The sequence below is a fragment of the Athalia rosae genome, chromosome 5 (genome assembly GCF_917208135.1).
Source record: "Athalia rosae chromosome 5, iyAthRosa1.1, whole genome shotgun sequence".
NCBI classification, from domain to species: domain Eukaryota; kingdom Metazoa; phylum Arthropoda; class Insecta; order Hymenoptera; family Athaliidae; genus Athalia; species Athalia rosae.
The window spans coordinates 9,244,519-9,260,145 of NC_064030.1; the positions used below are offsets into that span (position 1 = coordinate 9,244,519).

Sequence of the window (15,627 nt, forward strand, 5' to 3'; positions counted from 1 at the left end):
GGGAGGAAGAAGAAAAAGCTAACGAAAGAATCGCCGGAGCTTCCGCGAGGGTTCCCAATACACTGAAACAGGTGCTAACCGGTCCGGCGGTGTCGGTATACGGGCGTCGATACGGACCTACGGCGTGTGTGCGTGCGCGTGCTCGTATACACCTATACGTAGAGATCGAGTGTTGGGAATCCCTGCGGAAAGCGACGGATAGGATTGACCGAATTCCCGGACCCTTGGGAAAAACTAGCGAGCCATCGTGGCGGAATTTTTTTTTTTTTTTTCACCCCAATCGAGGTAATCTCGAAGGGTATACATACATACGAGTTCCCCCGCGCGTTTGAAAAGTGGGGGGGGGTGGAGCTTTTCGACGAGTCGATTTGGCGTAGCTTTCCTAAATTTTGGATGAGGCGAACGGCTGTGTATATTCCGCGTCTCGATCGGAATACTTTTTTCTTCGCGTTGGAGGAATATGGTAGATATTCGCGGTGAAAAATAAAAAGAAGAAAAAAAAAGAAAAAAAGAGAAGAGAAAAAAAAAAAAGGAAACGGAGGCAATCGCAGACTCCGCAGCGGTCGAGATTGGTGTGGTTCGCACACCGGGATAATCCGATGTCGATATCGGGAACTGGAGAAACATAACTAGACTCGGTATCGGGAATAGCAAACGCCATTTCTCGGTAACATCAAACGAAATCTTTAGTGATCGATTATGCCACGTTTTACAGGCGAGGGTACCCACCACCCGCCCACCGGGTAGGAGCTTTTCTCAGTGAGAATTTCTCCCTCATACCTGTGTGGATTTTCCACGGCTGCACCCGCGCAGCGGTTATACGAGGTGCAGCGAGCGTGTAGACTCCGCGGGATTGTATTACTCGGATAGGTCGATTCGTGTATGCACTCCTCGTCTTCACTTTCAGAAAAGTGGGAATATAGAGCCGCATACATCTTCGTTGAAGGCGGCGGCGGCGGCGGCGGCGGCGTACATCGCGGCTATTCGTATTCCAGCTTTTCCTCATACGTCACATTTATACGTGCTTATATATACCATATACCGCGTGTCTTTGAAGCCCGCATTTGACGCAGAGACTCGACTGCTTTTAAATTCCGTGTACGTGATACTGATTGTGAGTTATTTTTTGACCGGGTACAGGTACCTCTCGCCCGCGTTACGTTCTCGATGCCGACCGATCCCATTTCCATCGTATTTGCTTAGTTTCGCCTATTCCCGAGGAGAGGAGATCAAAAGCGTCGTGGACCTGAAACGTTCGTCGTAACGTGTCGCGCGTAAAGAGATGAAAAAAAAGAGAACCGGCTGCTTTTTGTTTTTTTTTTTTTTTTTTCTTTTATTTTTTCTATCTCGCGCAAAAACGACGGGGATTTAGACGGAAATCTGGGTCGCAACGAATACAATTGCACAACGCGTCGGATGATGGATACAAATTGACGGATACAAAACCCACCCCTAGCGTCGTCTATTATCCATTTATCCACAAACTGTGTATCTAAACGCGAGCGCGACACACGTTCACATTTAAACCGGCATTATTTACGCTCATCCCGTACGCGTAGACTGCACGTGTACGACACACGATACGGTATATTCGCCGGGGCGAACGAGCTCGTGCTTTTGAGTGGAAAATTGAAAATCTTGTGTAATATACATTATACGCGGTGCGGTGTATTACGGCGATCAGAACGGCGCTTCAAAGTAGGTATACAACGTAAATAATTATATTTTCAGCTTGTTTCATCCGAGTTCTTCGTGTAAAATCTCTCCCCTACACACGTTTACCTACCTATACGTCGTACGATGGTAATAATTCTGCGCACGCGCACATGGAAATGCAAAAATATGCTTTCCTCCGCACGTATCGCTTCCTCGTTGAACCGGAGGAATTTAAGAAAGTAAGGGTGAATTTTTACCGCGGTTCCCCGGCGGAAGGGGGTCAGAAACAGGGCCATGGGTTGTTCTTTTATATGGAAGTTTACCGCTTTACTCGTGACCCAACTCAGCGAAATCCGACCCCGCGGTGGCCCGTAGTGGCCAAGGTATACGTCCGGCTGGATATGTAGCCCCGCGCAGCTAAGGGTACCATTCAAAGCCCTGGCTGACCGACCTGAACTAGTTGAGAAAAGCAACAACCAAGGGGTAAAATATACCGCAATCCAGGCTCTCTTAGTTTATACGTTACGTTCGCCCCGTAGTCGTCCATTGCCACTTCCACGCTTCTGGATTTAGCTTTGATTACTTTTGCTTTTCTCCCTTTTCTCTTTTTTTTTTTTTCTTTCAACGTTTCTTTTATTTATTCTCCTCTATTATTCTAATATTCTTTGTACCGGTGGGCTTGACGGCAGCGTGAAGCTTTTACACATTCGCAGCGAAGTGAAATTCGAACGAAGGGAAAAGAGACAGCGACTCGGTGAAAATCCCCCCGGCAAAGTAACATTAAAAACGAACGCGACGACGACGCCGGAATCCCGACAATCGAGGAGTTCGAGAGGAGAAATCGGGGCGAGTTTGCCATAAATTATTTTTTCCATATCAATGGCCGACGTCGGAGATGCGGATCCCTCCGCGGATCTCGACTCTCGGAGTCCTTGAATAATTAATCGAGAGATTCCGTTCGACTCACCATAAGGCCAGCTGGTAGTGAAGGATCGCTCGCTCCGGCTGCGAAGTATCCCTCAGAAAGTTCGCGAAGTTGTAATGCATCTTGGCGTTGTGGGGTAGCGTCCGGAGGCCAGACCTGAAATAACAGTTTATATTTCGCGTTACACTTACGGAACGAACACACCTTGCCGTCGCTGCACATCCCGTACTCTGCCTGATATCGGTAAATTTACGGGTTGCTCGCTCGTCAAAACCGTCGACCAGAATGATATTCGGTTAATTATTGCAACGAGAGTTTCCCAGAGACGGGGCCAATCGATGGCTCACAGCCAAATTCTTGTTTACGAAGCCGATTCGATACGTTAGAGCCATCGACCGAGGCAGACGGGCCAGACGGACGATTTTTCATAATTCAAACGCCGTCGTCCGTGCGACGAGAATCGGTGTGTTTTCATTTGTTTTTTTTTCATTTTTTATTTTTTTCTTTCCCCCAATGCACTTTCGCGCAGCAACGCGGGTTAAAAAAAATAGTTCTTCGAGCATATGAAGAGAAATTTGTTATTCGCCTTGAACGTGTCGCGTTGTTCCTCGAAAATCCCACGGGTGGTAAACGACGGCAAAAGTTGTCACAGTAGAAATAACCCAATATAACTTTTATCTAAGAATAATTTCGCATCGCCCTCATACCCCCCAGCTTTTGAGTACGGTACAATAAAGAAGAAACAGACTCGCTCGCTCGCTCCCCGGAGACGATTCCAATCTAAGCAACCGTCTACGCTAGCGCGGGCACTCAACCGGCAGTTTTTGCTCTCTTACCATACCACTTGATACAGCTTATACACTCGGCTCTGTGTGTACGACCAGGGGGTCGAAGCGATTTACTCTACACTTTATTCGCGGTACGTAAAATAGTCGAATCGGTGGAGAGGAGGGAAGCGGGAGCGGGAGCGAGGGAAGAGAATAACGATACCTCACCTGAGCAACGTTTCCCTCGACGTCCAGTCGCGGTTGCGGAGAACCGTTCGACAGCACCCCGCGGCGAGGAGCAGGACGACACCCGCGGTGATGAGACTCCGTCTCCGAGGAACAGCGGTCCAGGTCACTTGAGCCCCGTATACCGTCAGCAAAATTGAGCCGACGCTGGGGAGAAAATGCGAAAGATGAGAAATTCACACCACGTATTGCCGTAGTCTAGATATATAAACTCTGATCCGCTGTACACCGGCCGATTTACATTTCGTATATATATATATATATATATATATGTACGAATAGTTTTCTCTGCACCCACCTCGGAATGTAGAGGACTCTTTCGGCCACTACGAAGCCAACCGTGACGAAAAAATTCGAGGCGGGTAGAAAGGGTAGTACTAGGAACATCCACCCGAGTATCAAAGGAGGATGCCTCTGTTGCTGAAACATACGAAAAATCTAAAAACAAGGTACGACGATCGTCGGTAATTATCGTTGCAACGACCGCTACGCTCTGCGAATAGCATTCGGTTGAATGGATCGCGGAATGGGCAACGCGGGTTATTATGTACATTGATTACCTATAATTTTCAAATGACTGCACAACCGAACCATCGAGTGAATAAAGGGACCGGCTACCGGTTGCATTGTGGTTGATACCGAGGCTATTTCTAATTAGAATTCCATGATCCTGGGTAGGCGGGGCGAGGCGAGCTTTTGTGCGTCTGAATTACGTTCGTTTATCATCGCGAACGCGAAAACGTGTGTACGGCAGATATACGCGTTTGAGAGAGAGAGAGAGAGAGAGAGGGGCGAAAAGGAGAGAGAGAGAGGGAGGAGAGATCACGGGGGGGCGGCGGCAGTTAAACCCGGTATGCAACTGTGGAACAGGCGTATTACGGGTCACTGGTTCGTGTCCAGTTCGTGCATTGTATTTCAATGGTACACGCTTGATATGAGAGGGCAAACATGAAAATGATTGCCCAGATATTTGCATATTTTAATAGAAACGACACACATGTACGCGTGCCGCGGCGACTCTCCGATACGCGCGGGTGGGGTGGGGGTGTGGGGGGTGGGCGTAGCGCGAGGTCGGTAAAAGGGTGAAAACGTTCCGCGTATACGATTCAAGCACCTAGTAGTACCCGGTACCTACTTACAGAGACATCGACTTCTCGCACCCTCGTGTTCGAAATTTTTTTGTTCCACAGCCCCTCGGTACATAGGTAGGTACCCTTATCACTTGTTACCACACGTCGCGTGTCGCCGATATTATTATAGCATGCGGAAACTAATAAAATTAATAACGAGCGATGGGGGAATAAAAAATCGTACACGACTTAATCGAAAGAGAGGAAAATAAAAATAGTGCGGAGAACGGAGCGATGCGAAGGGGGCGGGGGAGAGAGAACGAGGAAGAAAAGAAAGCAGGGGCGAGGATCGGGTGGTTTTTATTAGGGCCGAGTCTTGGGGTAAGGTGGGTATAAGAAATTTGGTAAAGTTTCAAGTTTTGCAGGCTACAAGCCGAAAGTAGCGCGAAGCTCGGGAATGAGGGTGAGAAGGAGCGGGAGCGTTTAAACCAAAACCAACTACCGGGGCCAAAGCTCAAATTAATTTAAACCCTCCCGTGTTCATCGTGACTTTGCGAATGGGGAATAGGTGGCTGGTGTGCGCGCGTGTGTGCGCGCGTGTGTGCGCGCGTGTGCTTGTATAGGTGCACGAGATGTATAGCGGAGTGGGGTGACTCGCGAACTTCCATCTCACGGGCGCACCCTTATATAAATCACGGGATGGATATCACGTCGTCTAATTATAATCGACGCGACGCTATTCATCAATTAAGTCAACCGTTGTTGTACGACGCATTGCGGAAACGCCTCCTTCAAACCGGCTGCGCGCACACCCCCCCGCCCCCCACCCCCCCCCCCGCCGCTCGTACGGTGTACACAAAACCCTTGCAGATTGGACACCCCTGCAATCCGCATTCACTCCTCCACTTCCACATCCGCTCCTACGTCCTCGCTCCTTCCCTCCTTCCCTCCCTTTCCACCCTTTCCTCCCCCCTTCCCCAATGCGCACTCTCCCCTGCAGCATGTGCCTCAGGGAAAATCGGCTACCGCAGCCGACGCCGGTTGGAACTTACCTCACCACCACTACCACTTTCGCCCGTACGTCTATCTAACTATCCGTACGTCTGTATCTATCCGCAGTTCGTGCGTCATTAGCACGCATTATTAACACCGCGCAGATTGGTAGACACTGCGTCGGGTACACGGGCGCCTCCACCTCGCACAATGGAATCACAGGATTTGCGGCGTCGAGTCAATAGGAATTTGAAATATGTACCTCCGACACCGAGACGTACGCTACATTTTTCAAAGCTCACGTAACTTCGTCGTTGTCCTCGCCGCGCGTCGTGAATGATTTATAAAATGACAGTAACGAAGATAATTATCACTATCGCGGGACAGATCATTTTTTTCGTCGTTGTACACGAGTAGGATAAGTGGTGCATGCGGGTATCAAAATGTACGTGACCGACAACGAGGCGACAAATCTTTTCGTGCGGCGCACGTACCCGTGCTCTCCCATTGTAACTGTATAGTTGTTAATCGCGTGAGCTTTTTTATTGGATCGACGGGGAATAAAATGGTTGTAAGTAAAACTAAAAGAAAAAGTAATAAATGTACGACGGCGGCGTACGGTATAAGTAGAATGCGAAAATCCCAGCTGGTTATAATTGGCAGAGCGGAATTTCTTGCGCATTGCATATTTTACATCCGCGAACAAATTTCCATAGCTCGTAAGATTGATATTATTATTTTTGTTTTTTTTTTTTTTTTTGTTCCTCCTTTTTTTTTCTCCTTCTACCCGCACAACTTTTCTATTCATAACTAGATAGTGCGACGACTATATTCAGAGCAATTTTCGCGGAATTGTTACAAGTTATATCGCATGATTAGTACAGTCGCCCCCGTTACGATACTTCTCGCTTTTAATCCTGGGGGGGGGGGGATTTTAAGCGTGACTGGAGCTCATCTTGTCGGTTATCTTCGTTTTTTTCTCTCTCCCCATCTTCGTCTCCCTTTTTTTCAGAACGGCGAAGTAAGGAGATACAGGACAGGTAGACGGAACGTGCAATTTTCAACTCATAATGGTTATTGCAACGAGATCGTAAATAGTTTTAAAAGAACTTCAAAAGCGTTACCGTTCACGGTTTTATCCGCCTTTATTCCCGCCCCTTGCGGAGTTGCTAGCGGACGGTAGTCCGACCGACCGAACGAGGGAGAAACTTGTAATTAATCTTGAAATTAAGTTACGTGTATTGTTCCCAAGTTTCTACCACTATATACGTGTATAGGTATACGGTATGTCTACGGATACATATATATATATATACGCTCGAGTAGCTCCGCTTGTTAGTATGGAGTCGAGGCCCACCCGAGACAGGTAGAATAAAATGGAACGGATTCGGCGAGGTGGTAGAAAAATGCGATTTCAAAAGTTTTAACGTTATATTTCCTCGTACTACAAGACGTAGGTGCGTACCAAACGAGCGAATTTATACCTGTATACCCGTAAAGATTCGTTGAATATAAAGTGGGGCACTACATTTTTACATCAAATATCAACGAACGAAATAATTTCGGTTTACGATAACAAATCGATCGACATGTTTGTTTTTCTCCGCTTCAGAGTCGATGATCGATTTAATTGTCAGTTTCGGATTCCTGAGATCAAAATACATAAAAGTATTCTAGAATCGTCGATAAAAAAAAAAAATGTTGATTTTGCTGGACAAAAATAAAAGATATTTTCAAAATCGATCGCAGGATACTTTTCCACCGTAACCTGATCTCGGGGACACGAATCCATTGGCCGAATTCAGCTAAAAATAAAATCCATCGAGATATGTGAAATTTTGCGCTCCAAAAAGGGAAAAATTGTCGGTCATTTATTTCTTCGCTGCTAACCCTTCAGAAGGAGAGTTGCGAGTTTGGAGATCGTTAGATTTTTTCCGTTCTCACGAGCAATATAAAATAAACACGTATAAAATTAATGGACACTTGCTCAATGCCTGGGAAACAATTTATCCGGAAAACTCGGTCACCGTGGGTGCAGCTTCCAGGGGATTATCTCAGCTCTGTTCTCCGAGGCACGTATTCCAGCGTTACTTTTGTTTCAACGCAGTTATATACACACCGATGTAAAAAAACAAAAAAAAAAAAATGAAGAAAGAAACCTCACGCGTTTTTCAAATTCCTTCGTCCCACGTATATAACTTAAGTTACTCCCTGCGGAGGGAAAAGGAAACACGAGCGTGCGGTACAAGAGGAAGATAAAAGAAACTACGTGATAAAACTGGTATTAAAAACAAGATGAATCGAATAGCGAGATTCCGTATAAAGTGTAATACCGACGTATTATGCACGTACATGAGCTAGATTAACGAATTAATACGAGGGTTTATGCAGGCAGAAATAAGGTGGGCGGGTAATACATTGGTTATAATACTATTACGGTTTCGTGTGGTTCGCGCGTGTATCGGGAGCAGGTAGCGTTCGGCTTGCATCATTACCCTTCGGGTGGTAACTGGAGCAGTGTCGTTAAGCGGAGCCATTACACGATGGGTTATGGTCTGGAGGGTCCATATCCGTAACATAACCGATTATCAGTTTGCCCGATTTACTGTGGATCTCCGATCGGATCGGATCGCGAGCTAAGAGGATTCAATTGGATCGGTATTTGCTCGACCGAGAAGATTTCACGGTGCGTTGTATAGGTATATTTCGGAGCGCCAAGGCGTTTGTTCGACACTCGATTATATCCGCTGCACGCTTGCACATCCAACAAAGCTACAAGAACCTCTTAGAAAATCCATCGCGATAGCGGCCCGATGAATAATACATATTTCAACCGATAAACGCTTCCACCGACCGACCAAATTGTGCTATTATCCCAGCTGAAGATCGCCGACGTAATAGCAGCAGGTGCGATCGATCGGAAGCGCATTCCTGACCCGACCTGTCGAGCTCTCGGCGATTTCGTTCTGAGAAATTAGACGAGATCGAAGAGAGAGAGTCGGTGACGGCGCGCGAGGTGTAAAAAGTTACTCCGCATCCGTATCTTACTGTTTTTCTTTTTTTTCTTCCAATTTGACGCCGTCTTTTTTTTTTCTTTTTTTGCAGATGGAATCCAAACGTGTAAAGGACACGCGTCGGTGCGAAATTCCCACTCCCATACATCGCATCGGTTTTATTCCGCAACGAGGACGAGGTCGATTTCGCGCGGATTCGTAGGGTTTAATCCCTCATCGATAAATCGAGCTTGAGAATCTTCTGAAAGGGCGACGTGTATAATTCCATAACGGCTCCGCATTTGTACACGATGAGGTGATAAGGGAGGGTGAAATGAAAGTCCGACGGAAGCGGAACTTTACGAGGGGCGAATTGAGGGTGAAAGTGCCGCGGGGAAGTTAGCAAATTATAATTATAATAACACATTTATATAACATGATGAAGTATCTTTGTGCAACATTTATTTAATTTTCGTTTTAATAAAATGTTCACCCGACCGCCGCTCAAACAGCCGTGTTATTGAAAGAGTTTCTGGTGTTTTTTTTTTTTTTCCTTTTTTTTTTTTCCCTTTGGCTCGGCAGCTTTTTCGCCATATTGAAAATTACAGACGGGGAGTATTCGCGGGTAATACGATCGGCCGCTCACCTCAAAATCCGTGAACGCTTTGTACGTGAGCACCACGCATCCTCCGAAGAAAATACACGTAGCCAAATTTCTCGCGTCCGCAACGGACGCGACCAGCGGAACCGAGCCCATTTGCCAATCGTGGGAGAGCGTCGCCGGACACACCAAAAGCCAACAGTTGAGGGCGGCCAGATAACAAAACGTCAGTAACCTGTAACAAATAAAAGAGATAAGGTGATTTTTTTTTTTTGTTCCTTTTGTAGGGGAAACACGATGAATATGTGGGGTGAAATTACGAAGCTCGGCGATATTATCCGCGAAGGCGCGTACTGCAGTTTTTCCGTTAGCGTACCACGTGAACAATGGACGTGCCGTGCAAGCCACTCTAAAAAAGGCGCCTAGCGCAGATGCGACGACGATATAGTGGAGATTATATCGAGAGATGCTGATAGTGAGAAAATGAAAGCTCAGCGTCAGCAGCAGACGCCATCGGTTCATGCCTCGACCAGCCAACAGCCACGATCCTCGGCCCATACAATTGTCTGAAGCTTCATCCACTTTTTCTCACCCTATATCCCCTTCGCTACCATGAAGCAGCCACTCCACACGCGAACAATGTCAGCTCCAGTGGAGCTCATCGTTTTACGAGTGCACCATTGACGAATTTATATCGACCAAAGTTGTTTTTTTTTTTTTGATAAGAGTTAATCGTACGCTCGGCGACGAGATACGCTTCGTATGAAATGTCACTTACGATCGTTTCGAAAAATTTGTAGCGGTGAAAAAAAAAAAAAAACTTTGATCAATCGTGCCAAATACTCATTTTGTCCGCTTGCTCACGATCGAAGTATCATTACATGTCTATTTATGTTTTACCGGCAATGAGTTTGGAGAGAAATTCAAGCCGCATTATTTGCATCGTTGATTATTAATATTCATCCGATATTACTTTTCTCTTCATTATTTCTCTGCCGTACCGTTGTTGTTTTTTTTTTTCTTTTTTTTTTTTTCTTTGTTTCTCGACTACTTTGATGATCGTAGGGTTTCAATTATTTATGCCATCAAGTAAATGCTGTGCTTTTCGTCGAGCATTCTTCGGAGAGCCTCCGTAAATGCTTTTTTCTTCTCTTTGAAATTTTATTTTTATTTTCCTTCTTGTTCTCTCCAGCTGTTATCGTGTCTTCTTTACACGCTTATTTAGAACCGTTTTAATATTACCTTGAGTAGGGGAGCAAAGAAGAATGAGCGGGAATGGAAATGTAAAAAATAATTGTGGAGGAAGGAATTCGAAGCATTTAAACATTAAACGCTGCGAACCGAGCGTTGGTGGTCGAAAGGCAGAGTGACTTCCGGATTTTGAAATTAGTCGTCGAGGGGGGGGGGGGGGGGGGGGGGGGAAGCCGGGCTGGTTATTGCGGTGACGTTTCGGTACGTTTCTCTCGAAGGGCGTTTATTTTAAAGATATTTAAAGCGGCCCGGTACCACCGTCGAGTTGATTTCAGAGGATTAAAATCATGGCGAATTAATCAAGTCGCGCAAGACTTCGTTCAAGACTAAGAGGGTAATTAACAACCATTTAAGGTGCGCGCGTAATAACCCGATCCCTACGCGCGATGCAGCAACATTTGTTGCTGAGCTTACGCGCCATATACCTCGAGAACAAAAGAGGGTGAAAAATATTTATAACTTCCGGAACGGCTCTTCGATATTAACGAGAAAAGTCTTGGCCAACGAAATTCTCGTATTGTCATTGGAAACAAAAGACTCCCAGTCGTATTTACCGGCTATTTTATTTTCTTTCGCGCTAAATATCGACCGGGAAAATCCCAGGGGACCAAGTTTTCCTACCGTAAAAAATTAGATTCGAGGCGCGAATAACCCTTATTTGGTATAAACTTGACGAATCGCTAATTAGCACCTCTCTGTGATGAAAAAAAAAAAGTAGAATCGGGTCAGGATGACTCGATAATATTGAGTCGGATGTGATTTATCGCCAAGTTCACTGTGTACCGCACGTCCATATAGGACGGGGAAACACTGATCACGGTGGCTATTCTTTATCGGGTATCATCGCGTCCAACGACGAAAGAGCTGAGTGGCCTAGGATTCAATTAATTTCATAATAATCACGTAAGAAAATTACTTAGGTTAGATTAAACGGGCGATAGTGGATCGGGGGCGCATAGATATAGTTGTAAGATTGCGCGGGATACGTAATCAAGATTTATTCATAATCGGATACCGCTACCTGACGGAGGTACGGTATTTGAAAAATTCCGAAGACTTTCAATTAACAGTGGAATTAGTCCGAACGGTAATTATTAATTGAACGCTAACGCCAAGTACCTCGGTAACTCACCCCGAGTCCTAAATTCTGAAAGAGAGCCTTTGATAGCCGATTATAAATCGAAAAAGGAATCAAATCGGTCGAAACCACGATTTTTTATACCTCTGAGCGCGCTGTGCAGTCGCCAAAGTGATAAAAATATATCGTCGTTACTTTTTTGCCAATGAAATATTATCCAAAAAACCTTGACGAGTAATCGTCGAAGAATTCATTGGTCAGTGTTTACCCACTTTCAATTTCATCGAGGAAATCCATAACCCTTTAACGAATTCCTCGAGAGAGTTTGGATCAATGATCGTGGAATGATCTTCTTTCGGTATTTCGATTCACCTGCTATGGTTGTAGAGCCGAAGAAAAGAGAGGGGGGGGGGGGGGGGGGGGCATTAGAATCCGGACAAGACACATTTCCGAGAAATCTTTGACAATGATTATTCGGTTGTTTGGATAGCGAGTAGAATAGAACGGCGATTAAGGGCGTCCGCCTCCCGGTTGTTACGAGCATCGCGTGACCATCGCTTTGAGCTTTTTGCGCAGAAGCTCAGTGGATCCGTGGCCCGTTCTTATCACAGCTGCGTTTTCGCCGGAAAGGATGGCAGTCATTGTCCTTTGATTATTCGAAAATCATGCTCAAAGGATTTACCCGGATTTCATCCCACGCCCACCCGACGACTTGATGATACCGCAGATTTCAACGCTCCTGTCAACTATCCGACCCACGTCAGAAATCCCACTCGAGTGTTGCACCTCTCACCGCGTTATACACGCTCGATAAGCTTATTTGCTATTGTCGGAATTTCGGTCATCTCAACCAACGAAACAACACAGCCGTGCCGACCGACCCCCTCACGTCCGTCTCACCTGTCCGTCCGTCGGTGCCTCTTTCGCCGCGAATTATTCCAAAGTGGTGCTTCCGCGACGAGCCGAATTTCCAATTTTATAGGAAAAATAGCAAATCATGCTCGGTATGAATGAGATCACCGGTCTCCGTTCAACCGTTCCCTTGTTTGTCGCGTGTTTGACTTTCGGTCCGACCTGAGATGGGTAATCATTTGCGCGCCGATTCACCTGTAATCCTTCCGGAGACTCGTCGTCGATTCCAAAGCCACGAAGCACCGTGTCCAGAGCTTTATCCAGGGTCTGGGTCCCGGTTAGTAGCGCCGGGACGCCGTGACGCCGGGACGGCTGGGGATGGCAACCCTCTGTCTAGCTGCAATGCGGCAGCAGCACGCCGGACTCGCAGTTTCACCCTGGGACAGCGATGACCTCCGTGCATCCTCGAGCGCCCAGAAAATCACACTCATAACCCACCCTACGCTGTGTCGTTCACTCTCACTGCATTCGGAATACGACGAATAAACCGCAGAATACGTCGATAGAAATTCTTTAAAAAAATGTATCACAGTGAGCAGGCTCGGGGAAAAAATTTATAAAAAATCCGAACTGGGTTCCGAGTGCTAAGAATTTCAAACAAATCTGATATCAGGTCGGAGAATGCAAGGGATGTTTAACCCGATTCAGAAAATAGAAACTCCAAGTGAAATGACGAAGCGTTGAATTTTTAGCATATTCGCAGAAAAAGTTGACCTCTGTTTTTTTGAAATTATTTTCAATGTTTTTTTTTTTTCATGCGCAATGAAATTCAGCCAACTGTTGCTAACTTCGCGGAGGGTGAGAGCGAAGGTTACGTTCTGGTCTCAGAAGAGCAGTACCAATTCGTCCAGCCGGCTTCCCTTCGAACCGTGAATAATTTTTCAATTCCACGGTCTCCGAGCGTCAAAAGGTTCGATATACTTATATGGTTCTCCGTCCGATTCGGTGTGCTTCGAATAATGAGAATTTAAATCCTTCGGCGTCGAACGTTTTTAAGATGAATTTGAATTAACCGTAAATTAAGTCTAACCGCGGTCGGACATCCGTCGATTATTTCGGGAATTCGGTATAGACACCTAAGAGGTCAGTTGAGGTCAATCGTTGGCCACGTCATTTGTTCCGCGAAATAGATTTTTACGTCATTCCAGTCCATTGGCATCGAAAAGCGGCCACTTTACCCCGTCTACCTCCCTCTCGGCGGTCCTGCCGTATGGCATAACCGCTCCCGGAGTCTCTCCCGTGATTCAAGGTCGGGAGAAAGATCCCCTCTCGCCGCGAAGATACTTGACTGTGAATTTTTTTCGAACTTTTCGATACTTTGCAGCGCCATATTTGCGGATGGGAAGGATCATCGTCGCGCGCGAATAGATTACGAGCAGCTGAAACGGATTTAACCAACGCTTGTATATAACTAGCTCACAACTATTAGTTCGCATAAATTAGCTGGTGGAGGGTTTGTGTTGCGGTAAGCTACTTACCTACCGCATTAGAGCAAGTATACCGGTCCATGAAACATCCCGGCTGATATACGCGCGTGTATAGGTCTATAATCTGACGTTAAATATATCGTCATTGTGCGAAACGGATGAATAATTACCGGAATAATAATCGCTAACGGGTAGCGAGGAGTTCGCCCGGACGTTATTGGCCGTACGAAAGTTGTATTTCAGCCCTCTCAGATTCTTCGAACACGTCGTCGGAGTCGAGAAAAGTTTTTCACTTACCGTCGACCGAAATGTGGAGGCATTAATAAAATATAGGGGTCGAACGTATGGTACGAGGTAGGTACGTAAAGGCGGTAGGTCTTACATTCGTCATTGTCATGTTGCCTCTACCTTTTGACTGCCTTGTATATTAACGAATGGCTAGCGGAAGAGTAAAAAATTCACGACGGTGCCCATTACTCGAACGATAGCCTCTCCACTCTACCCAATTGCCGCGCAGTTAGAGCTTTTCTTTTAATTTTCACATATATTTACGCGGAGAAGGTAACAAGAGTCTTTACAGTCTGCACAGAATCGAGATAATAGTCGAAATAATTTACCGAACGGTCGTGAGTGCGGAATTACGGTTATACCGATGGATAATAGTACGAATAACGGGATAACGAATAAGTATGATGCTAAGTGATTCGGGAAATTACATCGCAAGTTAAATGTCAAAATTCGAGGGTCTCCGCAAATAATCGTGCTCCCCTAATATTTATTTCTTTCAGTTTATTAGGAGTATGAAAACTTAAAAGTTAATCCCGGATAAGTTCGCGTGAGCTTTCCGTTCGTAGTTGGTTTTTGCGAATGGTAGAATTCAATTTCCGGACCTCGGAGGAGGTTTTTTTTTCATTATTATTATTATCCTGATTTGACCGAGGCTCTTTTTTTTCGTATCTGAATTTCTTAATTGAGGGAAGACGGTTGGGTGGAAAATTTGTATATCTCTCCAAATGAATGGTTATGTATATATACGTAGCTGCGTTAAACGCAGGGGAAGACGGGGTGAAAAAAGACAATAAAAATAATAATAACATCGAGACGGACACTGCGGCGGCCGGCAACGATATTAATCAATGCCTGGCTGCGCAGAATTCTTTAGAAAAGTTGGAAGAACAATGCGGGAAAAAACTTAGCACTCGACCAAAAAAATAAAAAACAATGACAATAATGTATTCTAGCCGCAGCCTTTTATCTCTCTCTCTCTCTATCACTCGGTCTCTCTCTCTCTCTCTCTCTCTCTCTCTCTCTCTCTCGCTTTCGCCGTTCTCTTTTCCAACCCGCGCATAATCTCTCTCATACCCCGACCCCTTCGGATATTTTTATTTTATTCGTTGACGTGATTAACGACGAACTTCCACGAATAAATATGGATAGCTGTTCCGTTAGCCCCGCAGGAGGACAAGATCCGGATAATATCGCGTATATCCGAAGTCGAACCCCTGATATCGATTCGAAAAAAATTCTATCAATTTTTTTCGGGTTAGCGACGAAAATAACCGCAAGGGAAAACACAAAATTCAGAATCAGCAAATGAAAATCACCCTCGTTTCGTCACGCGATAATGACTTCGAATTCACGCGATAGTTGTCGAATGCAGCAGAATACGAAGACGATATCTGACCTTGAATCAGCGCGGTTCGGAGCA

At 45.7% G+C, this 15,627-nt stretch overlaps 1 protein-coding gene across 5 annotated transcripts in view; it reads right to left on the reverse strand.

Annotated features, from left to right (window-relative positions):
- Positions 1-15,627, reverse strand: part of LOC105690151 (protein O-mannosyl-transferase TMTC1-like) — a 126,237-nt gene that overhangs the window by 23,913 nt on the left and 86,697 nt on the right. For 4 of the 5 annotated variants that reach the window (XM_025746779.2, XM_048656218.1, XM_025746780.2 and 1 more), the window contains 4 exons: positions 9,297-9,486; positions 3,893-4,014; positions 3,577-3,741; positions 2,624-2,737 (listed from right to left, as the gene is read on the reverse strand). In XM_025746779.2, coding sequence (XP_025602564.1) covers positions 2,624-2,737; positions 3,577-3,741; positions 3,893-4,014; positions 9,297-9,486 — 591 coding nt within the window. The remainder of the gene's footprint in view (positions 1-2,623; positions 2,738-3,576; positions 3,742-3,892; positions 4,015-9,296; positions 9,487-15,627) is intronic. The other variant, XM_025746781.2, reaches the window with a different exon arrangement.